The sequence below is a fragment of the Sceloporus occidentalis genome, unplaced genomic scaffold (assembly GCF_023333645.1).
Source record: "Sceloporus occidentalis isolate IW3139 unplaced genomic scaffold, rSceOcc1.0.p SCAF_476, whole genome shotgun sequence".
In the NCBI taxonomy this organism is placed as follows: domain Eukaryota; kingdom Metazoa; phylum Chordata; class Lepidosauria; order Squamata; family Phrynosomatidae; genus Sceloporus; species Sceloporus occidentalis.
This window is the reverse complement of record NW_028317456.1, coordinates 99864-125062: the sequence shown is the minus strand read 5'-3', so window position 1 is coordinate 125062 and position 25199 is coordinate 99864. Positions and strand designations below refer to the sequence as shown.

Genomic DNA, 25199 nt, shown 5'->3' with positions numbered 1-25199 from the left:
GCCGGCGGTTTAACGGACATCATTTATTATTACAAGAGGTGAGGAGCGTCCTGCTCAAAGAGCTAACAATCTAAAGCTTAACACCCCTGTGACCCTCGAAGGGTTAAGACCACACAGAGCGGCCCACAAGGTCACTGAGGACAAGTCTTCTTATCTGGGACCCCCCTAAAAAAGGAAAGCAGGAGACCATCTGTATAAACAGCCCCCCCCCCCGTTTATCTTAATCAAAACCATGTTGCCCCTGGTCCCCCCCCGGTCCCCTGTGTTGCCCTGTATATTTTGTATTTGTATAGTGGTAACAAGTACCAGGGGGCTTTTGAAATAATATTTTTAGTCCACTAGAAGTTTGCGGGAACCGATAATCGTCACGTGACCCAAATCAGGCACCAATAGGAACGCTGCCAAAAGGAACCAATCGGGTTTCAGCCTTCGGAGGAAAGAATTCCTGTTTTAAGTGGATTTCACCCGTAACAGACTGGGAGGAAAAGCACCAACCGAGGGTCTTATATATGATCCCAGCAGGGGGGGAATAGGCTGTGTGATCCGGAGAATCTGCCCCTTCACCCCCAGATTGGGACAAAACCCCCTGAGAGTTCCCGGGTATACCAACGACTGATTAACGTTCGAGTCTTTACAGCAGTAGAAACGGGCGACTAGACGGGGGCCAGATGGGGCCGATCGCCCCGCACAGTGTATGCTTTAAAACCATGAATCTGGAATGTTTGCCAACATGGGGACCTGGAGTATTCTTATCCCAAGCACGTTTAAATACCCTCACTGGATCAGCCTCTACCACCTCTGCTGGGAGGCTGTTGCACTTGTAACAATGTATGCATTATAACAAACAGTATGATTATTGGCTCTGTATAAAAATACTGCCTTCATTCTAATAATATAAAGATAATAATAATGGATTCTGGGGGATATTCGGATGTTTTTAGCATTCCCGTTAATTCACAGGGCAAAGTCCAGCCGGGCGAGCGCCCTCTGGCGGAGGCTGCGGGTACAGCCCAGATGTGCAGCCGGGAGAGCTCGGTCCCCTCCCCTGCCTCTCCTGCCCCCTCTCTCTGCCGCTCCTGCAGAGTTTCCAGTGGTTTCCGCGGGGCCGGAGGGCAGATCGCAGCTGCAGGGAGGTGCAGGTGAGCTCCGGGGGGGTATGTGGGTTGGGGGCAGTTCGGATGACTGCAGACTGTAGGGGCGGATGGCAGGGGAGGGGGGGGTAAAAGCACGGGGCTGGCTGAAGTTTGGGCAGAGAGAGGGGTAAATCGCAGCTGCCTGCAATCAACAAACCCCAACGTTTCGCCCCTTTGGGACTCACAGGGGTGCGCTGGATGCAGGCACTGAAATGGTTAAAGAGCCCCCTCTGCGCCCCTGTTAACCCCCCAGCTGCCTCTCTGTACCCGCATTCTTCTATTACCCGCTGCGGGGGTTACACTCTATTTGCCCCAGCGCCCCGGGAGCCAGCTGCCCTTCGCTCCCCCTAATACCCCCTGGGCGGGGCCGGGAGTGCATTGAATGACATATTGTGTGCTTTAGCAGGGGGGCGAAGAGCTGCCCATGCCTCCCTCCCAGGTGGCTGTGATTGGTGCAGGACCCGTCACGTGGGCGCCTGCTGCTTGCTATTTGAGCCATGGCCTCGCCCCCTCACCCTCAGTCTACACGTAGAGCAGGAGCGGACGGTAGCCCTGGGAAGAAGGGGGAGAGTGGGCGCCAGTGAGCTCGGCGCTACGCACACAACGCAAAAAGCTGCTGTTTGCGCCTAGGCGCCGTGCACTATGACCGCAGGACTGTATGGATATAACGTTCAGCGCGTAACCCCGGAGAGGAGCTGCCGGTAACCGGGCACCGATGCGCAGGGGACCAGGGGCTGCTTTCTCCTTGCATGGACCTATTAACCCTTTGCCTGGCTCTGCCCCCCACCTGATGCCCCCAGCCAATGCCAGCAGAGCCGGGCTGCCTGGATGGCAGGGTCATGAAGTGTTTGACTTTCTTTCTTCTGCTTCCAGAGACCCTGAAGAAGTCCAGGAGGGCCGGCCGGGCTCCGGGCAAGCTGCAGGCATGCTATGAGATAGTGCCCCTGGGCCTCCGGAGGAAGATGGCTGCGGAGCTCTACCCTGCCCCTGCCAACAGCAACCTCGCCAACGCCAAGAAAACTGCCCTCCAGCTCCAGCAGGCCCCCCCGCCGCCCCCCCAGCTCCAGAACCTCAACAACAACAACATCGAGAGCGCCAGCTGGCAGGCCTGCCACCCCACCCTGCGCGAGAGGTGAGCCCGGGCACCCTGGGCACGGGATGTGTACGGGACGCGCTGGATGTACAGGGGACCAGCACCGGATATACGGGGGGCACCAAGTACCGGATATAAAGGGGACGCAGGGTACCGGATATACGGGAGGGCACAGAGTACTGGATATACAGGGGTCACCGAGTACTGGATATAAAAAGGGCGCAGAGTACTGGATACACGCGGTGGTATTTACATGGGTACTGAGCACCGCCATCACGTGCTGTTTCCATGGCTACGGGCGCTGTGATTGGAGGCTTCAGGTGCGGGGTACCCCGGCGGTGCGGCTGCACGTTATGGGGGCTGTTAAGGGGCAGCCAGCCGCTGGCTATACGCCTAACCGGAATTGTGTACATACTGCATGCAAGCGAGGAGTACACCGCAGGCAGGTAGTGGGTGATCACCACCTGTGGGCTCTGCTTGCAGCGAGCCATTTGCTGACCTCAAGAAGCCCATTATCAGGCAGCTGGGGGGGCAGACCGGGGTATGTCACGGCACCACGGGGGTTAATAGAGTCAGTAAACCGGTTAACGTGATGTTAACTGTGAAACATACCCCGTATAAAGGGTTAAAGCGCAGGGCAGCCGGCACTCTGCCACATGCCCCCGGCAAACATCCACATTATGTTAATTATAGCAAACGGCTGTGTTGGGTGGCATCGAGTCTCAGGCGGTGACGGCCCCACGTGACACGCGTGTACAGAGAGCGAGCTGCCGACGCACGCTTTCCCTAAACATAAAACGTGTCGGGATTTCAGAGTCCGCGGCGCAGGATAACGGGGAAGCCAGCGTCTCTAAAATCCCGTAGTAGCCAAACTCTACGCTCTTCCGGCCGGGCAGCCAGCGGCATGCGAGGGTTAAACGCCCCACGCAGCCTCCCTGCCCACCGCAGATCTGTCTCGGAGACCGGCGGCCACAACCGGCAGCTTCCCGGGGATCGCCTCCGAGATCCCGCGTCCGCAGAGCGTCTCTGAGACGATTTAAATCTTCCCCGCATAAAATGCGTCTCCGCTCGGTTGCTAACGAGATCAACCGCGCGGCCGCCGCGTCGGGGGCAGGGAATTCTGTATCTATGGTGAAGGAACCTCTCGACGACCCTTTTAGTCGGGTTACCCTAAAACGAACGAACTAAGAAAATATAAAAAAAAAAAACATTTTATGAAACCTCATCCGATTATTTTTCTGCGACCTAACAGTTTTTTTTTATTAATTTTTTTTAAGGAACGCTCTAATGTTTAATAACGAATTAATGGCGGACGTTCACTTTATCGTGGGGCCCGAGGGGGCCTCGAAGAAAGTCCCCGCCCATAAGGTGTGTACGGCTGGCATTTCACCAATTTCTGTATTTTTTATATATAAAAAAATTATATAAATTTTTTTTTTAAAATGTATTTATTTTTAATGTATTTTTTGCGCTCCCCCCCCCCCCCCCTCAGTATATTTTGGCGGTGGGCAGCTCGGTGTTCTACGCCATGTTTTACGGCGACCTGGCGGAGGTGAAATCCGAAATCCATATCCCAGACGTGGAGCCGGCAGCTTTTCTAATCCTTTTAAAGTAAGTGCTTATTAAATGACGCGAAGGGACGCCGTTACCGGCAACGCTTATAAGATATGCATCTTCCAGCCGGCGGTAACCGCTCTGCCTCTGAAGCCTTAATACGGCCCATTAGGACAGGTCCCCGTCTCAACCAGCCACAAAGGCGGCTTTATATCGAGAATAATAATAACCCGTACATTTCCCGTAAACAGAAAAAATACGGGGGGGGGGGGGGATAACACAAATCAGAGCGGATATAGTTCAGATTCTTTTCCCATAGCGTGAGAGGCTGTGGCTAGTAATTTCAGCTTTGGGCTAATGGTGAGCATGCTGTCCGGGTGGTCACTAGGGGGCGCTATTACTCACAACCCAGCTGCTAATATCTATAGAAAGGGAGGTGGGGGGGGGCACTTGCAGGGTTGTGCCCTTTAAAAGTTCAAATATTTTCAAAGGCGTCTCTGCTCTTTTGGGGAAATAAATTATATTTAAATTAATTCACTCTTTTTTTTTTTTTTTAAGGTACTTGTACAGCGACGAAATCGACCTGGAGGCCGACACGGTGCTCGCCACACTGTACGCCGCCAAGAAGTACATCGTGCCGGCGTTGGCCAAGGCGTGCGTCAACTTCCTGGAGACCAGCCTGGAGGCCAAGAACGCCTGCGTGCTGCTCTCCCAAAGCCGCCTCTTCGAGGAGCCCGAGCTGACGCTGCGCTGCTGGGAGGTCATCGACGCGCAGGCCGAGCTGGCCCTCCGCTCCGAGGGCTTCTGCGAGATAGACCTGGAGACCCTGGAGATCATCGTCACGCGGGAGACGCTCAACGCCAAGGAAGACGTGGTCTTCGAGGCCGTGCTGAGCTGGGCGGACGCCGAGTGCAAACGCCAAGGGCTGCCGGTCACCCCCGCCAACAAGAGGAACGTGTTGGGCAAAGCGCTGTACTTGGTGCGGATCCCGACCATGACGCTGGAGGAGTTTGCCGACGGGGCGGCCCAGTCGGACATCTTAACCTTGGAGGAAACGCATAACATCTTCCTGTGGTACACGGCGGCCAAGAAGCCCCAGCTGGACTTCCCTTTGGTGAAGCGGAAGGGCCTCTCGCCGCAGAGATGCCACCGCTTCCAGTCGTCGGCGTACCGCAGTAACCAGTGGCGGTACCGAGGCCGCTGCGACAGCATCCAGTTCGCGGTGGACAAAAGGATATTCATAGCCGGCTTGGGCCTCTACGGCTCCAGCTGCGGCAAAGCCGAGTACGCGGTAAAGATAGAACTCAAGAGGCAGGGGGCCGTCCTGGCCCAGAACCTGACCAAGTTTGTCTCGGACGGTTCCAGCAACACGTTCTCGGTCTGGTTTGAGCACCCGGTGCAGGTGGAGCAGGACACTTTTTACACGGTGAGCGCCATTCTGGACGGGAACGAGCTGAGTTACTTCGGGCAGGAGGGGATGACGGAGGTCCAGTGCGGGAGAGTCACCTTCCAGTTCCAGTGTTCTTCGGACAGCACCAACGGGACCGGGGTACAAGGGGGGCAAATTCCCGAGCTCATCTTCTACGCATGACGCGTTTCGCATTAAATGCGCCACCGCTAAGCACACTGACACAACATTATTTTGTTTTTTGCCCCCCCTCCCTGCACGCCGGGTTAAGGCTGCCCCCCGCTGGTTGGGCCGGCGACGCACTGGAAACAAAAAAAAGGGGGCGAAGGGAATCTTTTGGGCGGGAATGTAAAGTGAGCCGTCGGACTCCAGCCGAAGGAACGCTTCGGAAATTAATCTTATTTTATTTATTTATAAGCTATTTGAATGAAATATTAAAACTGCGCCCCGCAGGGAGAGGTTTCCGATATCTGCACATAATGTGCGTTTATTTTGTATATAGAAGATAATTTACATGCAAAAAAAAGGTTAAAAATACGGCTTCGCTCCTCACCGAGCAGCTAATAAAATGACGTAAAACATCTTGGCGGATACGAGTTGGTTTGTCGCGTCTCGGGGAATTCGGGGGGTTAATTCATTCCTTGCGCCGCCGGACTTATTTGGCCTTCTGGCACTTAAAGGGATAATGTGGGGGGGGGGGGGGGGGGGGGGGCGAGGTTAAGTGCACAACCCGTAGTGACCAAGGGTAAAAACTGCCAAACGGATTGGGGGCCAAACAGGGCCGATCTCTTGGCCGGGATAGAATGTTCGGGGATATAATATATATTTATAACGCGTTTGATGCCGCTTACAGACGGCCGCCGCATTTCTTGTGCCAAGAGGATAAAACGAACGAGATGATTCACATGGTTTGTAATGGAAAAGTCCGGTTCACGTATAAGCGACACCGCGGGGCTGCCCTCATTTTGGGACCCCAACCAAAAAGCTGCTGTAATACCAAAAACAAAACTATTCCAGAGCCTTAAAAAAACAGAGTATTCTACACCTTCCACAGCAGGAAGCCTTTTAAACGGTCTAATGCTCTCTGGCTCGGCCTCGAAGACCCCCCCTCCCCCCCTTTTCCTCCCCACCTCTCTGCGCCACTCCTTGTGCAAACAGAAACCCAAAGGAACACAAGCATTCCCCGGCCCCCCGGCAGCAACACGGACTCTCCCAGATCGCTTTCAGCCGCAGCAACAGAGGTTTGGGAGATAAGAATCGTCAACGCGGATTTATCAGCTTTTTCCCATAAATAGAAATAAGAGCAGCTGATCTTAACACTGAAACACAACGGCCCCCGATCAGGAAACGTGTGTATATATATATATATATATATATATATATATAAATACACACACATATACATCTATACATAAATACACACAACAGATTACAACAAGGACATTTCTGGCTGTAAAATAAACATCAATTAGCCTTTTAAACTTGAACTCGGATCAGCGAACACAAAGTGTCATTGGAACCCAGGAGTGATGGGAGTGATAAAGGGCCATTGGAACCCAGGAGTGATGGGAGTGATAAAGGGCCATTGGAACCCGGGAGTGATAAAGGGCCATTGGAACCCAGGAGTGATGGGAGTGATAAAGGGCCATTGGAACCCGAGAGTGATGGGAGTGATAAAGGGCCATTGGAACACAGGAGTGATGGGAGGGATAAAGGGCCACTGGAACCCAGGAGTGATGAGAGTGATAAAGGGCCATTGGAACACAGGAGTGATGGGAGTGATAAAGGGCCATTGGAACCCGAGAGTGATAAAGGGCCATTGGAACCCGAGAGTGATGGGAGTGATAAAGGGCCATTGGAACACAGGAGTGATGGGAGTGATAAAGGGCCGTTGGAACACAGGAGTGATGGGAGTGATAAAGGGCCATTGGAACACAGGAGTGATGGGAGGGATAAAGGGCCATTGGAACACAGGAGTGATGGGAGCGATAAGGGGCCGTTGGAACACAGGGGTGATGGGAGTGATAAAGGGCCGTTGGAACACAGGAGTGATGGGAGTGATAAAGGGCCGTTGGAACACAGGAGTGATGGGAGCGATAAGGGGCCGTTGGAACACAGGAGTGATGGGAGCGATAAGGGGCCGTTGGAACACAGGAGTGATGGGAGTGATAAAGGGCCGTTGGAACACAGGAGTTGGAGCAGCTGGATTTCTCATCCATTTCATGTTATTTTGGACAAAATCTACTTTTCTTTCAAAAACCAAGGAAGTTTCTAAGTGACCCCAAACTTTTGAACAGTACTATATATCTCTCAAAGAAAAGCAAACATAACGGTGTGAGTGCACGCTTTGTAAGCCTGTTCACAGCACTCTCGAGACTCTTATTACACGGATTATTAAATAGGAGACGTACCTATGGCGGGCGCGTTGATGCAGAGCTCTCTGGCCAGCAGCAGGAAGGTTTTCCCGAGGACGTAGACGTTCACCTGAACAACGGAAGCAGCCGTCAGAATCACAGAAAATAACGTTTAGAATGAGCGGCACATCGCGGGCTGCTTTCACTTTGCGGCGCTGCGAAAGATCATCATATAATATATCATATAATATACAGTCTTATTACACCCGGCTCCTTAATCAGAAGATACTACATTAATTCTTCTTCCGTATCGCTCGGGTCCCAAAACCTTCACGGACAGGGAAACAGAAAGCTAAAGACAAGCGTATTATTATTTATTGATCTATATAGCGCCACCATGTTCCATGGCGCTGTACAAAAGAGTAAACATCACAGAACAAGATGGCGATGGTTCAAATCATTTTACGATCCTGGCTGAACGTAAAACTACAGAGGGATTTATTAAGGATGGAAAGAGTTCTCACAAATTGCAGACTTGAGTATCGATCCTGAGAATACCGAAGGGAAAAGCGCTGCTTACCGGTAACACGGCCCCTGACGGCCCCTACAACCCCACTGCCCGGCAAAGAACGTGTAGCCCCCGCCGGCAGCCTCGGGACAGAACGTTCTCGGCAAACGTTTAAAATATGTCTGCGGTTTTAACGTAATTATTTAATAACTTATTATTCTAAATAGTCTCAGAATCTTCACTGTGATCCAAATAACCAGCCACAGAAAAAAATGTTTGTGATTACATTTATATATACCCTTTATACACCCCTATATATATATATATATATATATATATATATATATATTATATATATATACACACACACACACACACACACACCTCCCTACATATACATATATACCCATATAGACAGCAAGAGAGGAGAGGATGAGGAAAGAAGAAAAGAGGGGAAGAGAGGGAGGGGGAGAGCGAGGGAAAGAAGAAAGGAGAGAAAGAGAGAGAGAGAAAAAGAGAGGAGAGGACAGGACACAAACTCTGCGCATTTATCAGATCTGTGACCAAACGTAGAAACGTTACTTTTATACCAGAAACGTTCAGAATGTCGCCCGGACATTAAATGCAGAATAAATAACCTGCAAAAGCCGTTGCTCGCAGTGTAAATAGCGAGCCGGCGCTGCTGCGGATTTCAGGGGTAAAGGAGGGAGATTTGGGGAATTTATTGAAAGGTTTGGGAAGCTCCGCGGAATGTTAATTATTTTCGTAGGAAAAATTCATTAAATGTTTGCCGCCCCAGCCGTTCCTTTTTGCGGGTAATCCCGGGAGTAATATTTATATTTATAGCACTCAGAGGGACAGCTGACAAGCCTGAAATAAAAGGTACCAGCTGCTCGGTAACACGCGAGGGGCCGAAGGCCGGCCTCAGGGGCCGTAGCCGCCATCACTGATAACGAGGAGGAAAAACGCTGCAAAGAGATAACAGATCCCGGCTCCCCGAAATCAGCTCCAAATCAGCTCTCTGCGGCCTCAGACGGCGGCTCGCGACTCTCTAGCCAACTCGGCTGAATTTACTCAACCAGCAAAGGCTCCCCTGGAATGCAAAGGGTTAACAGTGCTTCCAAACTATAGATAAGAGGCTGCTGGTACAGAACGGGTTAATAGTAACTTCTCAACTGATCAGCGAATCGCTGTGTTTAAGATGCAATCTAAGGAGGTTTGCCAGCATGGAGAGGGTGTTAGATAAGCAGAACAGCCTCCCAGCAGAGGTGGTAGAGGGTAATACAGTGAGGGGATTAGACATGCATGGGATAGACATACGGCTCCTGAATCTAAGACGAGGCCGACGACTGATTAAGCTTGCCAGACCCTATTAAATAATAAATAAACCCTGCCGTGATTTGCTGTCAGTCATACGACATCATCGCTATTATGTCATAGACTGATATTGTGTAACAGGAAATGTGCGTTGCTATAAACGCATTACGCGTCACCCGGGGGGGGGGGGGTAGTCTCCGGAGAGGAGTAATGATGAGCGTGCGCCGGGGAACCAGACTTCACTCGCACCCCCCCGGCCCCCCGGTGAGGGGAGGTTTGTTATTCGGGGGACGTCTGCGATGAGCTTTATTATAATACCCGTTAAAAACCCAGAGGAGAAATGGAGAGAAAGAGCAAGTTTGGGGAAGATGATTTTTATTGGGTAACGGATTGCAAGCTTTTGGTCGAGGTCTCATCTTCAGGCACATTATACCATATATAGATAAATGAAAGCAATTGGCAAGAAAGACTGGGCTAAGGACTACAACTCCCAGCACCCCAGCCAGCCAGTGGATGATGGATTTAGAGTCCCGGAATAACCAATCGGTCAGACATTGCTGAACATTGTGGGAGGCGCTGCACGGATCAGATACCCCCCTCCACGTCTGGCTAATTTGTGACTTTAAGGAATATTGGAGGTCTGCGGACCCCCGGATACCCAAAGGCCAGAACAATCCCCAATTACACGGCTTTTCTTAAGATACGCAGAAATAGAAGAAAAAACTAACTTTTTCAGTGAGAAATCAATTCATTTGTTTGAATAAAACTCTTCCATAAAAACAATAAGAGCTCTATTTTCATATAACGGGGGCTCCCCCCCCAAAAAAAACCTGATATTTGCTAAATACGCATGTACCCCCCCCATACGCTTTATGCCACAGATGTGTAACCCGCCACCCTCCTATTGCTCTTGAACTACCGACAGGGCTGCCTGAGGGTGATGAGCATTGCAATCCAGTAGATACAAAAATTGCTGGTTACCCAACTCGAGGAATATCCCAAAGCGAGGAACTCCCTGCATTATATTCCCCCCCCGCCCGGGGGCCGCGTCCTCCACTAGCAATTGAGAGGATAATAGAAGTGAATACGTTACCTGCAGAAGGTCGCTGAGATCGAGTAACATATCTGGGAAGGAGTCAAGGAGAGAACTTTTTTCATATTTTTTTTTTTATTATTATTTTGTTAACGAGGAATGTTATTGAATTTGGGGTGGAAAAAGGTTTTCTGAGACATTCAGGACCGAGTCCCCGGGAGAAGCGCCCGGCGCGCAGTCACTGCGAGCGGGATATTTTTGTTGGTGTTTTTCCTAAGAATGCGAGCAGCTCCTTCCCATGCATTCCTCGCACGCCGTCCGCTGGGGCCGCCTGCAGCCCCCCCACAAAAAAAAAATATGTTTCCATCTGTCCTAAAAGTGCCGGACGCGCGATCCTCCCGGCAGCCCCACGGCAGCCCAACCCCCCCCCCCCCACTCGGGACTATTTTGAGGAGATTGAACTCAGTTTACGGAAAGTTTTGGATTTCAGATAAGAAACCGAAGCAGAAAACGGCGAGAAAACGAAATTTAAAAAAAACGCTCAAAAAGTGTCGGGGGGGGGGTGGTGTTAGTGTATACAGCGCTGGGGGGGGGGGTTATGCTGTAAATTACTATTGTAGCTGGAAATAGTTGATTGGAATTTCTTTATAGGCGTACAGAGGCCCTTTATCACTCCCATCACTCCTGTGTTCCAATGCCCCTTTATCACTCCCATCACTCCTGTGTTCCAATGGTCCTTTATCACTCCCATCACTCCTGTGTTGCAATGGCCCTTTATCGCTCCCATCACTCCTGTGTTCCAATGGCCCTTTATCACTCCCATCACTCCTGTGCCCCAATGGCCCTTTATCACTCCCATCACTCCTGTGTTCCAATGGCCCTTTATCCCCCCCATCACTCCTGTGCTCCAATGGCCCTTTATCACTCCCATCACTCCTGTGCTCCAATGGCACGTTGCGTTCGCTGACCCAGTTTAAGTTTAAAAGGCTAATTGATGGTTAAAAACCCTTTTGTAACTCCTTGTTTTCCATGAATACAGTAAGTGACCCCAAACTTCTGAACAGCGGTGTATATATATATATTATTTCTCTTTTACATTACACGTTACTTAGTGCAAAAGAGTTAATCTTTCCCAGGCTTTGTGAAAAGAAGCATTAGAGTTATCGGGGTGGAATAAGTATGATGCACGTCTGCCCCTTTGGGACAGGAGCTTTGAGTCATTCAGTTGTTTTTGTGTGTGGGGGGGGGTTGTAAGGCAGGCGTTGTACAAACATCAAGGTCTGGAGCAAACGCAGAGCAGAGGTCAAAAGACCCCCTTAAACAAGCAGATCTTAATTAAAACGCTTCGGGTCTCCCCCAGCCCCCGAAATTAAAAGAAAGGGAGAACTTAATTACAAACACAAAAGGAGGGGGGGGGACCCCGATACTCGGGAGAGCAAAGCAGACATTCGTACGGATGCTTCCCTCTGCAACTTATCTCGCGGACGAAATAAAAGCAGAGGATAGCGACGGATCTTGGCTCAAAACACCACACTGAGCTGATGCTTTATGGCAATCCTAATGAAGTCAGTTCCTCCATAGACTTTCATTAGTCAGAGAGTCCGGCTGGGTGATTAAGACTGAGCCATTCTATTATTTCCCACAGGCAGTATGATAAGGAGTCAGGGTGTTTAGTAGATCGGGGATCAGATAACAGAGCGAGAATCATACAAACGGCTGACATGCAGTCATTATATTAACTGTTTTTCAATATTTTTGAAACATGTATAATCTGATAATTAGATTTGGCGTGAGTTCCCCTTTAAATTCGGAATGATTTGGCTTCGCTTTCAGACGCGGTTATTCCGTGTAACTCTTGTATAAACAGTACGGGGGCTTTAGGCTGATAAGGACAGGTTTCCCTCGTATCACACACACAGGCTCATTCATTCGCTTTCTTATAACCTACGGGGTCGGCTGCAAATCACAGACGCATTACTAATAATCAAGAGAAGACTTTCTCCTGCTCCGTCCCGGATCTCTCTGGAGGAACGCCCAGCGCCTGAAAGCCGGCCTTTGTCTCGCTGAACGACAAGTGAAGGGGTCAGCTGAAACCCCTCCATATGCATTTAGCCGCCATTCCCTGCGTCCCAATTCTTACACTTGTAGGAAATGCTTTCGACCTCCTGCTTGCCACTGTGCATGCGCATTATACTTACCTGCGTCCAGCCGCCAGCTCTCGCAAGAGTTCAAACGGGTCTTACAAGACCCCGTGGCACGCATGTACAAAAAGGGATCCGGTTGATCCCAACAGGAATGCTTCCTTGCCAGTTATCTGCTGCAGCTTCCCCTTAAGATGTGTGATTTTATTGGTTCCCTAGCAGGTTTACTTTACTATTTTGTTTCCCTAGCAGGTTTACTTTACTATGCATTCTGCACCGGTGGGGCTGCTCAGGACTTTGTTCCGTTCTCCTACACAAAAGTCCGGTTCACATTAAAACAAGGACCCTTGGCTTCAAGCCTCCATACGCCCAACAGCAGGAGCTTTCAGGATCTCCTATGAAATGCCAGGTAAAGCTGGGCAAGTTGGCGCCGGCAGCTGAGTTCCTACTTGAGACCTAATCAGGACTTTCTCTGTGATTAATGGATCCACCCGATGCAGACTAAGATTTAGCCGGTTAGGTAATTAGATGATAAACAGGCTGTTCATACAGGATATGAGCCGTTTAATGTTTGGAATTAACTTCCTTTAAACTGCTCAAGAAAGGATTTGATCTTCGAAAGTATGTAAAAAATCGGCAGAAGAGAGATGAGGATGGGCAACCGGAACAGAGGATGGGCAACCGGAACAGAGGATGGGCAACCGGAACAGAGGATGGCAACCGGACCGCACTAACACCAGAGCTCAAACTAACCCGGATGAGATCGGAGACAGCTGGCGCGGGATTTGTGCCAACGTACTGGATTTGGGTCGTTTCGGATCCCCCGATCTATCGTTGTCTGTATCTGTGATCAAAACCGGCTTCCTCTCTGCTACAAACCCAAGCATGAGCTCACTTTACGGCTTTGCATCTGAAAGTTTTTACAAAAAGCGCAGAAAATCAACCGGGAAATTTTATGAAACTTCTGTTTTTATAAAAAAAACTAAATATTTCACGGCAATTCAGTCGAAACTCAACTTAGGAGATAACAACAAACAGCCAGGAGTCCAGACTTCAGTTATCTTTAAAAGGCGCAGCTCTGAGGTTAATCCACAGGAAAGGAGGAGGCGTAACGTGAGGCTGAAGGCAGAAGCTGATTGGTCTACCCAGCTTATCTAGGGAGATCCTGAAAGCTGCACCGCTGGGAAGGAACCGACGACTCGTTTGAGAAACTCGGCTTTAGGAAATCTTTCCGATAACCCGCAACCCCCCCCCCCAGATCCCCCCCCCAACGGGTATCTTAACCCAAATTCACATACATGAGCCGGCGCCCCAACGGCTGCAAAGGGCAAACGGTGCGTGAAAAAATCATTAATTCTCCCAACCCCCAGGAAAGGCGAGATACAAAAGCCGAGTCTGTTGGCCGACACTTTTCACCGTCTCGGATGCCACAGACCTGCTGTACGGAGCCAAAGCTGTTAAGATAATCAGACCCAAACTAATGAGATCTGCGGGTCACGGATAAAATATCTCGAAAGAAAAGCTCGGAGCCTTCATTCGAACGCGTTAATATCGGGTAATTAGTGTGATATTTAACGGCATTAATTATTCCTACAGCCTGTACGCCGCCAACTAAAACTACAACTCCCATGATCCTCGGGGTATACAGATTAAACATAGCAGCCAAGCTACAGGGTGACAGGGTGTGTATATATATGAGTGTGTGTGTATATATATATATATATATATATATATATATATATATATATATATATATATATATATATATATATATATATATATATATATATATATATATATATACACATACACACCCTATATACACATTCATATACACACACACGCATATATATATATATATATATATGTATGTGTGTAATTTATATATATATATATATATATATATATATATATATATATATATATATATAGGGCGATGGAAGTATAGAAGAAGCAGATGTAATAACATGCGCGAAGGATCCTGTGGAAGGAAGCCGGGGATTGTAAAGTCGTTATCTTTGTTACATTGTATTCATAAGCAAGACGGATAAGATCTTTGTTATTCAAGTTACTTGCATTTCCCACCAATCCGCGCGAATGCAAAACATTGTGGTTTTTACAGCTTGCCAATTGTTTGCGTTGCTTAAAAACCAAGTAAATAAATTTGTTTATCCAAGAAAACGTAAAGGAATGCAGCGCAAACAACGCGTCGCAACACGGGGCAACACAACACGGGGCAACACGCCACACGGGGCAACGCGGTGCAACACGGGGCAACGCGGTGCAACACGGGGCAACACAACACGGGGCAACGCGGTGCAACACGGGGCAACGCGGTGCAACACGGGGCAACACGCCACACGGGGCAACGCGGTGCAACACGGGGCAACACAACACGGGGCAACGCGGTGCAACACGGGGCAACGCGGTGCAACACGGGGCAACACGCCACACGGGGCAACGCGGTGCAACACGGGGCAACGCAACACGTCACACATCATGGAGCGTTAGCAGTGGCAGCCAGAAAGCGTTTCTCGGCCCCGGAGAAGGAGAATAATAAACGGGGAATCCCAGGGAAAATGTTTTGGTTTTTAAATTAAACAGAGAAGGAGGAGCAGTGAAAGGGACGCCTTCGCATTCCTCGGACAGTCTTCACATTCGCTGTTGCCATTGCAGGCAGTCATGTGATATTTAAACTCCCTTTACACACAAACAGGGTGCGAATTGCTTTTTAGCGGAGCTAATGAAGTTTTCTGTTAAAAGTTAAATCCCACGGAAAACGGGCATTTTCTTCCGCTTGATCAGAATGCCCAGCATCAAAGTATGGAAAAAAACCTGGTTTTATCTCATTTTATTCCAATAAATCTGTAGACCTGTCAGTCGTGTGATATTTTGGGTGACTTTCCTGGCTCAAACACCACACTGAGCTGATGCTTTATGGCGATGCTAATGAAGTCCCTTCCTCCATAGATTTTCATAAGTCAGAGAGTCCAGCTGGGTGATTAAGACTGAGCCATTCTATTGTTCCCCACAGACAGTATAAGGAGTTGGGGTGTTTGTTTAGTAGATCGGGGCTCAGATAACAGAGCGAGAATCATACAAACGGCTGATATCCGCGCATTACTCCTCAAACACGCACTATGGTTACACGAGATCGCAAGCTCTAGAAAGCAAATCACCGACACCTGGAAAGCTCTGCGTCCCGGAGCCCGGGGAGCCGAATCAACAGGAAACAAAGCAGGGCGGGGGCCTCTGCGGCACAAAGAACAATGTCCACGTTCTCTAGAGTGTGCGAGGCTCTGAAAGAGAGGAAATAAAGCAGGGCCTGTGGCTAATTTTTTTTGCCCGACGCACAGAAGCTGCCGTATTGCACGGGCCAAACACACCATTTACCTACCCGTCTCGGCGAGCCAAGAAGCGAGAGGTCTTGGAAGGAGCGTTAAAAGCAGGTCAGAGGCAGGAATCGCTCTGCCGGAAGGCGCAGGCGGCAGCGAGAACTGAAGATTGCCCTTTAAATGGCAAACGTTTAATAAGTTGGGTCAGAAAGTCACACTTTTTGACAAATTTTCTTTCCTGATCACAGACCAGCTATGAAGACCTCGTAGTAGTCGTCACTTTGAAGTGTGCTGAAGGCAAGTGGTTATCCCTGCTTGAATACAGGTATCATGCAAATTCGCATTCCTACTAAGATTGATGTCAGAACCGTGGTCAGGGACGAGATCGGCCAGCTATACATTACAAAGGGCCAGCACAGCCTATCCGAGGAAGCTCCCCAGCATCGGCCCTTCGTAACATACAGAGAAGTCAGAAAGAGGAACGGTTCAGTAATCCATCCATAGGATAATAAAAATCCATTTTAGGGTTAAATGTGTTTTTCCCATCAGCTCCTCCCTCCCCCCAAAAAGCTATAAATATCAATTTCATTTATTTCACTAAATTCCCCATCCAGCGATACTCACAGGGACGTGATAAGCGTGGGGGGTCCGCCGTGTCAGCGCGCCCACTCCACCCCCGCAAAGACTGAAGCGAGGACGGTGCCGACGCGGCGGAGGATTACACAACATCTGCGCCGATCACAAAGATGGCTCCATCGCGGCCTCGCGAGCGACGCGTGAAAACGTTAATCGCCAAAACGGGCATTTAAAGAGAAGACGACGACGAAAATCACGGGGAGATGGCGAACGGAGCAGCGGAAGAGGGAGAACCGCTTCAAAACGTGTAAAATGATCAAAAAAAATAAACTAATAATCCGAGGGGTAATTAGGAGAGTCGCTAAAAGCGGTTTCCTCCTCTCCACCCCATCACCCTTTTCCTTGCACCTGCGCGGGGCTGAGGGCGGCTGTGAAAGGGTTAAAAACACGTTTGTTGCAGCGATCGCATCTCTAGACGGCAGAAAGCCTTATCGTCTCATACATTATTCATTTCTCGCATCCAAGGACTTGTCTGACCCGTTCCATCAGACATCTGTTCATAAAATCAACACAAAAAAAACACACAAAGGGAAACCACGGCAACATTTCCGGCAATCACGTTCCCCACCGCTCAAAAGTTTGGGGTCACTTAGTGAGGACAAAAAGGGTTTCTAACCACCAATTATCCCTTTAACACAACGTGCCATTGGAACACAGGAGTGATGGGAGTGATAAAGGGCCATTGGAACACAGGAGTGATGGGAGTGATAAAGGGCCATTGGGGCACAGGAGTGATGGGAGTGATAAAGGGCCATTGGGGCACAGGAGTGATGGGAGTGATAAAGGGCCATTGGGGCACAGGAGTGATGGGAGTGATAAAGGGCCATTGGGGCACAGGAGTGATGGGAGTGATAAAGGGCCATTGGGGCACAGGAGTGATGGGAGTGATAAAGGGCCATTGGGGCACAGGAGTGATGGGAGTGATAAAGGGCCATTGGGGCACAGGAGTGATGGGAGTGATAAAGGGCCATTGGGGCACAGGAGTGATGGGAGTGATAAAGGGCCATTGGGGCACAGGAGTGATGGGAGTGATAAAGGGCCATTGGGGCACAGGAGTGATGGGAGTGATAAAGGGCCATTGGGGCACAGGAGTGATGGGAGTGATAAAGGGCCATTGGGGCACAGGAGTGATGGGAGTGATAAAGGGCCATTGGGGCACAGGAGTGATGGGAGTGATAAAGGGCCATTGGGGCACAGGAGTGATGGGAGTGATAAATCATTAATATCGTTCTATCGCCTGCCTTAAAGCGTTAGCACGGATTTTGCTAGGGCTGCAATCCATTGAATTATTGATCGTTTCTGAGTATAATGTTTAATGTTTCTGGTTGGTTTCGTACGCATTGACTGCTGTGCGAAGAATGATTTTTTTCAACATATTTAAATGTTATCTGATGAGTCACAGAAACCCAGAACCTGCTGGCAGATCGGCCCAATCCGGCCCCCGTCTAGTCGCCCGTTTCTCCTGCTGTAAAGACTCAAACCTTAATCAGCCGTTGGTCTCGTCTTAGATTCAGGAGCCGTATGTCCATCCCATGCATGTTTAATACCCTCACTGTATTACCCTCTACCACTTCTGCTGGGAGGCTGTTCTATTTATCTGGCAATCTCTTAATCAAAAAAAAAAAAAGTAGAAGTATCCATCCACTTGGGTGATAATAGATTTGTCACTTTGGGCACAGAAGGAAGAATCGGGCTGTACTATTCTAGAGCCCACCTAGGAATCTCAGGACATCTCAGGGGGGAGAACGGACCACCACTGCATCTGAGTAACAAAAAAGACCAATTAACCCTAAGAGAAGGGACAGAGTGACAGCGGAGGGGGTAATAATCTCTGGAGGAATGCGAGTCCAGGCGAGGGCACTCACACAATGTCATAAAGCCGCTGCTGGTCAAAAGGCATTCAGAGAATGTCTGGGAGAGGCGAGCCGCGGGTTTTAAATGAGCCAAATTGGGTCTGTAATGTATGGAGGAAAACAAAAGCGAAGCCACGCGGCTCGCAGAACAGCATTTCCAGACCGCGAGCGATAGAACATCGGAAGTTCTCACTCACAGCTATCAGACCAGGGCAACCGGGACCGAGTCAAACTACAGGGACAACCAAGTCACTCCGTAAAATCATTCCAGCCCCAGCAGCCGAGTCACAATGTGCCACTAGTCATTAAAAAACCTAGAAAGTTTGGCTCGTCACCCAAAAATAATACATTCTGTTAGAAAATCTAAGTTTATTTTCAGCTCCGCAACACTGTGGAGGGGAGCCTCTCACCCAGTTTTTTTTTGTTTTTTTCTAGGATGATATAAAAAAAACGTTCCAAAAATATTGCTTTTTTTTTCTTTGTTTTCTTTTTTTCTTACTTTTTGCCCCATAATATAATGTTTTCGGGGAGCTGCATTTTAGCCATTTGTATGATTCTCGCTCTGTTATATGAACCCCAATCTACTAAACACCCCGACTCCTTACCATACTGCTGTCGGACTCTCCGACTAATGAAAGTCTATGGAGGAAGGGACTTCATTAGCATCGCCGTAAAGCATCAGCTCAGTGTGGTGTTTGAGCCGACAACAAATTTCCATCTAACATTCATATATATTTTTTCCTGAAACCCCCTAGATTGTGGGAAAGGATACGCGGCGTCCCCTCTGTCCGGCAGACCAGGTAGAGGCAGGCGGCTATAACGTGGGTCATCTTCCGGCCGCGGGTAAGATGTTTGCTGACGGCCATTTTGAAAAAGTTGAAGGCCGTGTCCAGACAATGTTTGTTGAGCTGCAGCTGGACCCCCAAGTTATGAATATGTTTCTTTCCTGAAAGATAAAAATTTTACTGAAATGATTACGTTTTAGAAGCAGGTTGGGGGATCCATTATACTGCATCGTATTCCAATCCCCCGGCGTAACGGGCTTTCTCTCCATAAAATGTATATTTTGTAACATTCTGAATTTTTGGGGGGTTAAATTATTGAAATCTAATTCTGACTTTAAGCTCACGTAAAAAAAAAAAAAATTTATTAAAAAAAAAAAAAAAAGGGTTTTAATTATTAAAAAAAAAAAAACATGGTATTTGTGGGGCAAATATTTAAATTCCAGAGTGTAGAGGGAAGGAGTGAGTGTTTTGGAGGCGCGCGGAGAATATTCACGAGGGGAACAAACACCTAAACAGGGCGATTGGGGAGCGCTGAAAATGCAGAGGAATGGATTTAATAAATAATTAATAATAAGAGTCCATCTGAAAGCTGCATAAAACAACATTTAACCCCAAAAGGGTCCATTTAACACCCAAAAAAAATATCTGGGTGTATCTGTCGACACTAAACACAAAGTGGGTGCCGTAAATACACCAAGCCATTACAACCTCAGCGACAGTGTTATTATTATTAATATTATATATATATATATATATATATATATATATATATATATATATATATAGCGCCGTCGTATATACAGTCGCGCCCATACGCTAGTAATCGCCCCATCGGAGGCTTCTTCAAGGGCAGCTTTAAAACCGCATCGGCCTTTCTATACTAGACACCCCCCAAAAACATGTGAATTAACTCCTTTTTGCCCAGCACCGTGATTAAAAGGAAGACAGAAATGGCCCTTCGCAAGAAAGGGTTAAATACGATCAGCAGGCTTCAAGAACCTTAACTCTTTAACCGCCACGTGCTCTTTTACCGTCACAAAGGTTAAGAAAAAGACACAAAAAACGACAAAATTGAATAAAATGTTATTTACAATGAAAAGACCGGGCGCTAGAAATTCCAGACTCCGCGAATCCCCCCCCCCCCGCCCCAGAGGGATTTGGAAGAAAATACCGGGGCAACCGCGAGCAGAGCCAATAAACCGCTCTAAATATAAAAGTAGCTATTTTTAAAGCCACAACAACTGGAGAGAAACGCACATTCCTGCCGTAACTGCCAAGAGCAGCCGCTAACAACCGAGATTCCTTCTGGGCTCCGTCCGCAGAATCCCCGCTGGGTCTCTGGAGTTATTATTACGCCGGCGGCCGGTTCCGAGCCAACCTCAAGCCGCCGGGAGAGAGACTTTACATACATAAAGGAGGTTACAGCAAGAGACCGGAATCTAACACTAGAGGATCAGAGACTGAGATGGAACGGAAGTTTTCTTTACTGAGAGGGTGGTAGATGAGTGGAACAGCCTCCCAGCAGAAGTGGTAGAGGGTAATACAGCGAGGGGATTAAACATGCATGGGATAGACATACGGCTCCTGAACGACTGATTAAGGTTTGAGTCTTTACAGCAGGAGAAACGGGCGACTAGACGGCGGGGGTTAAACTGATTTATTTCCCAGGCCGGTGAATCAACGTTTTTCGCAGCTGAAACATTTTAAATACACAAACAGAACTCAGCGGAGCACATTTTACAAGAAAATAAATGACCCCCCCCCTAAAAAAAGCCATCATATAAGATATTAAGGAGACAAACGACAATAAATATAATAAACGTAAGGAGTCAGCTAGTAAGGGGTTAAGTACCATTTTGGAGAGTTTGTGCTCGGGACTCCTTCCCCACGTTGGTGTGAAAACCTCCAGCGATAGTCAGACTTTTACCGGTACCTGCAAGAGAGAGACGGGGAGGAAAAACTATTAGAAAACAGGGAGCGGGTTCCGTTAATCCATATGTGCTGTTCATACATAGACCCAGAACCTTAAATTCAGCACTGATGTGCGATTCGCTGACGCTATGCGACGTGGAGGGGGTTAAACGTCTCTCCATGGAGCATTCACACAAAAATATATATCTTTAATAACGATTAAACATTATCGGCTAGAATATATATATAATTAAAGATATTAATATTTAATAATATATTGAGTAATATTTTTAGCAGTCGGTTGAGCCGCAGAGTGACAGCGGAAGTCTGTAAACTGATGGAATTATGGAGGAATACTGCCCCCTGGTGACACCAGAACATACTGCAGAACAGTAAGGGGGCCACTTAAAAAAAAAATAAAAAAAAATGGACAAATCAATACCTTGAAATAATAAACATATCAGACCTAACCCCTAACGTGTGCATGCGCAGAAAGCGCTCCAAATTATTTCAATTGAAGTATCATGGAGAACAGTGACAGCTCCGAAGCTACAGATTCTCCCCCCAATCAATTTAACCCCTTATAAAGGACAGATTTTTTACTTATTTGTTTATTGCACCCTTTGTGACGATGGCTGTTGTAACATTTTTGGGGTGTTTAGCTGTCATTTTATTCTCTCTTATTTAATGAACCCACACAGATTATTTTTTTTCTTTTCAGGGCGTGAAGGGCTTCCTTATTATTTTGATCATAACGGATTGACTATATAAAAAAAAAATATATATGGTGAATTATGACTTATTTGGCAAATATTCTACAAAAGCTAATGAAAAAAAAACTGCTAAATTGATTAATTTGTCTTGATTTTAGAAATACACAATGTTTTTATGCTTTTTGCTAGTTATAGGGAAATTAGTACAGGTAGCGTATCGTTATTTAAAAAACTTTTTTTTTTATTTTGTAATTCTGCCCCCATGTCTTATTTGAGAAATCTTTGAAGCCGGCCTTTTCAATTTACCCCATCAAACTATATATTTTTAAAGACTAGACACCCCGGGGTATTTCAGACGCTGGTACTTTAATAATCTCCATGCACTAATTCTACCTCCGGAGAGCGGTCACAAGCGCCACTGCGAGTGATTTTGCCACCTGCAAGATGGCGGCGTCCTTTAAAAAAAAAACAACAATTAAGTTGAAAAGAGTTATCAGGGGTGTCTCTCCAGATCCTCCTGAGAATCTGGCTCCACTTGCAGGTTGAATACAGGTACTGCAATCAACCATGCGAGTCAATGGAGCCCAGCTTTCTAATCACAGTGTGATTAGTAAAATAATAAAAAAATTTAAAAAAAATAGGGCAACCTTCAAGTTCCAAAAAAAATGTAAAAAATAAAAAAGGCAAAAAAAATAAATACATGTATATTAAAAAAATATATTTTTATGAGAATTTCCTAAAAGTTAAAATACTGGCATGTTAAATGCCCACGGGGTGTTTTGATGGGGTAAATGGAATTGGTCTCGTTAAACAATGTCCCAATTAACACCGGGGGGGGGGGTGACCACATGTTTAAATTCCAATTTGAAAACTGCCCAAATGTGACCTTTTAGCCCCCCATAAACTAGACTAACCTATTTATGTGGGGGTATCGCTGTACTCGGGACATGTTACCGAACACACATTGGGGTGTTGTATGACAGTGACATGTACCAGAACAGGTAAATTCATACATAAAGTAGGTGTGTGGGGGAAAAATACACAAAGAATACTACTGCAAACTTTGAAAAAACGCTGGTGGTAAAATGTGTGCATGCAAAGAGTTAAAATACCAGCATTTAAAATACCCTGGGGTGTCTAGTTTTCAAAAATATATGGTTTTGTTGGGCACACTGAAATGGCCCGGCTCAAAGATGTACCAAATAGGGCATGGGCACAGGATCAACAAATGTCAAAGGTCAACATTGAAAAATGCGCATGCCCCAAATGTGGCCCTTTTGCCCCCAAACAGTCAGGCAAAATCATTCATGTGAGGTATCGCTGTACTCAGGAGATGTTGCTAAACACATATTGGGGTGTTTTATGATAGTGACATATACCAGGACCTGTTAATTCATACATGTGTGTGTGAATAAAAAATGACTACCACAAAGTTTGACAAAGACTGGTGGTGGAATTAGTGCATGGAAAGAGTTAAAATACCAGCATTTGGGGTGTCTAGTTTTCAGAAATATACGACTTGATGGGGTAAATTGCGTGGGCCGGCTTCAAAGATACCCGAAATGGCACATGGGGGAAGAATCACCCGATTTGTAAAAAATGGCTTTGAAATAGCAAAGCGCTAAATGTACTTATTGCCCCATAACGTGCAGAAAAAAAGCAAAAAAACATAAAAACATTGGGTATTTCTAAACTCAGGGCGAATAGTAGAATCTATTTAGTAGGTTTTTTCATTACCTTTTATAGATGAGTAAAAGATTTTTCAAGTAAAAGTTAGAAAAAGTCCTTTAAAAAAAAAATTAAAAAAAAATAAATAAATCACCATATTTTATACTTTTTTTAATGGTAAATGATATGATACAAATCAAAACAATGCCATCTAAAGAAAGCCATTCTTGTGCCGAAAAAACAATACATAACCTGTGTGGGTTCAGTAAACGCGAAAGAAGAAAACGACAGCTAAACACGAGCAGCGCAGAAATGTTAAAACGGCCATTGTTATCTGGCACGTCAGTTGTCTTTAAAGGGTTAAACGATGCATTCACAAGTTCTTGCAAACTTTTTTCCTGTGCATTGTTTGTTTGTTTGTTTGTTTGTTTGTTTAGGGTCTCCCAGAAAAATGAAATAAAAAAAACAAACAATCCTTAATTCAAATAAATAGTTTTAATTATTACGGTCACGGCCTGGAAAACACTGAGTAGCAGCTAACTGTCCTAAATGCACTGCGGGTCAGTCCCGCTGAAACCTTCATTAAGCTGCGGTTTGAAATGAGTAACATGCTGGACTAATGTTATTATAGTAACCACACGCTACCTGCCCCCACGTCACCCCGTGCCCACACGCTACCTGCCCCCGCATGACCCCGTGCCCACACGCTGCCTGCACAGTGCCAGCCATGTACCCAGTCCAAGCACACTGCCAGCCGCCATACCCTCTGCCAGCACAATGCCAACCACGTACCCAGTCCAAGCACACTTGTGCCCAGAACCTGCACAGCACCGACACCTGAGCCCAATACACCCACACCGCCAGCCCCTGTGCCTGGTACCCACAAACTGCGAACTCCATGCCCAGTACCGGCACGATGCCAGCCGGTACACTGACAGAGTTATCCACAGTCTAAACACACAACGAGCTCTGCCTGCAACATGCCAGCCGTGTACACAGCACCCGCACGCACCGCCAGCCCCTGCGCCTCGCACTGCCGGCCCCTGCGCCCACCACCGCCCCCACCTGCTCAGCACCCCGCCAGCCCCTGCGCCACAACATGCCAGCCCTGTACCAACACACTGACAGCCATGTACACAGCACCGCGCGCATCACCGGCCCCTGCGCCACAGCACCCGCGCGCCAGTCATGTACCTAGCACTGACCCGGCACAACGACAGCCCAATTAGCCACAATACAAACTCCATGCCCAGTACCGGCACACTGACAGCACCTTCACCTAAAGCAAAACACTGACAGCCCTGTACACAGCCTGAGCACACTGACCCCTTACCTCCGGCCCCATGTGCCCAGTAGCCCCACATAGGCAGGCCCAGCACTCTGCCAGCCCCATGCCAAGCACCGGCACACTACTGGCCCCTGTGCCCACTACCCTCACCCTGTCAGCCCCCCTTGCCCATGAGCCCGTTCCCCGCAGACCCCCATACCCCGTGCCCCGACTCACACTCTGAAGACACGAACTGCCCCACCGCCGAGGACCCTCCTCCTCCGCTCTCCACGAACTGCACCTCGGACACGATAATGTTGTCCTCCAGCACCGAGCCGCAGCCCGTACACACGGCGTCCCCCCGCGCGGCATCCACATCGATATCTGCGCAGCCGCAGTTCTTGCACACACGGCCGCTCATCGTGCCTACTGGCCCCCGGCTCCTGCCCGCGGGATCGCGGCTCCTGCCCCCGGGCCCTCACACACGGCG

At 48.0% G+C, this 25199-nt stretch overlaps 2 protein-coding genes across 2 annotated transcripts in view; one reads left to right on the top strand and one right to left on the bottom strand.

Annotated features, from left to right (window-relative positions):
• LOC149271652 (transcription factor IIIB 90 kDa subunit-like) overlaps positions 1 to 25130 on the bottom strand; it is a 52560-nt gene extending 27430 nt beyond the window's left edge. Inside the window, exons 1-5 of the mRNA XM_089507236.1 lie at positions 24947 to 25130; positions 21003 to 21083; positions 19138 to 19311; positions 10461 to 10492; positions 7600 to 7672 (exon numbers count right to left, since the gene is read on the bottom strand). Of these exons, the coding sequence (XP_089363362.1) occupies positions 7600 to 7672; positions 10461 to 10492; positions 19138 to 19311; positions 21003 to 21083; positions 24947 to 25130 (544 nt within the window). The remainder of the gene's footprint in view (positions 1 to 7599; positions 7673 to 10460; positions 10493 to 19137; positions 19312 to 21002; positions 21084 to 24946) is intronic.
• Positions 1937 to 5371, top strand: LOC149271653 (BTB/POZ domain-containing protein 6). Its single transcript, XM_089507240.1, has 4 exons — positions 1937 to 2265; positions 3504 to 3594; positions 3719 to 3837; positions 4339 to 5371. Exons 1-4 carry the CDS (start codon positions 1937 to 1939, stop codon positions 5369 to 5371), a joined length of 1572 nt encoding a protein of 523 aa, XP_089363366.1.
• Positions 25131 to 25199: the final 69 nt, after the last annotated feature.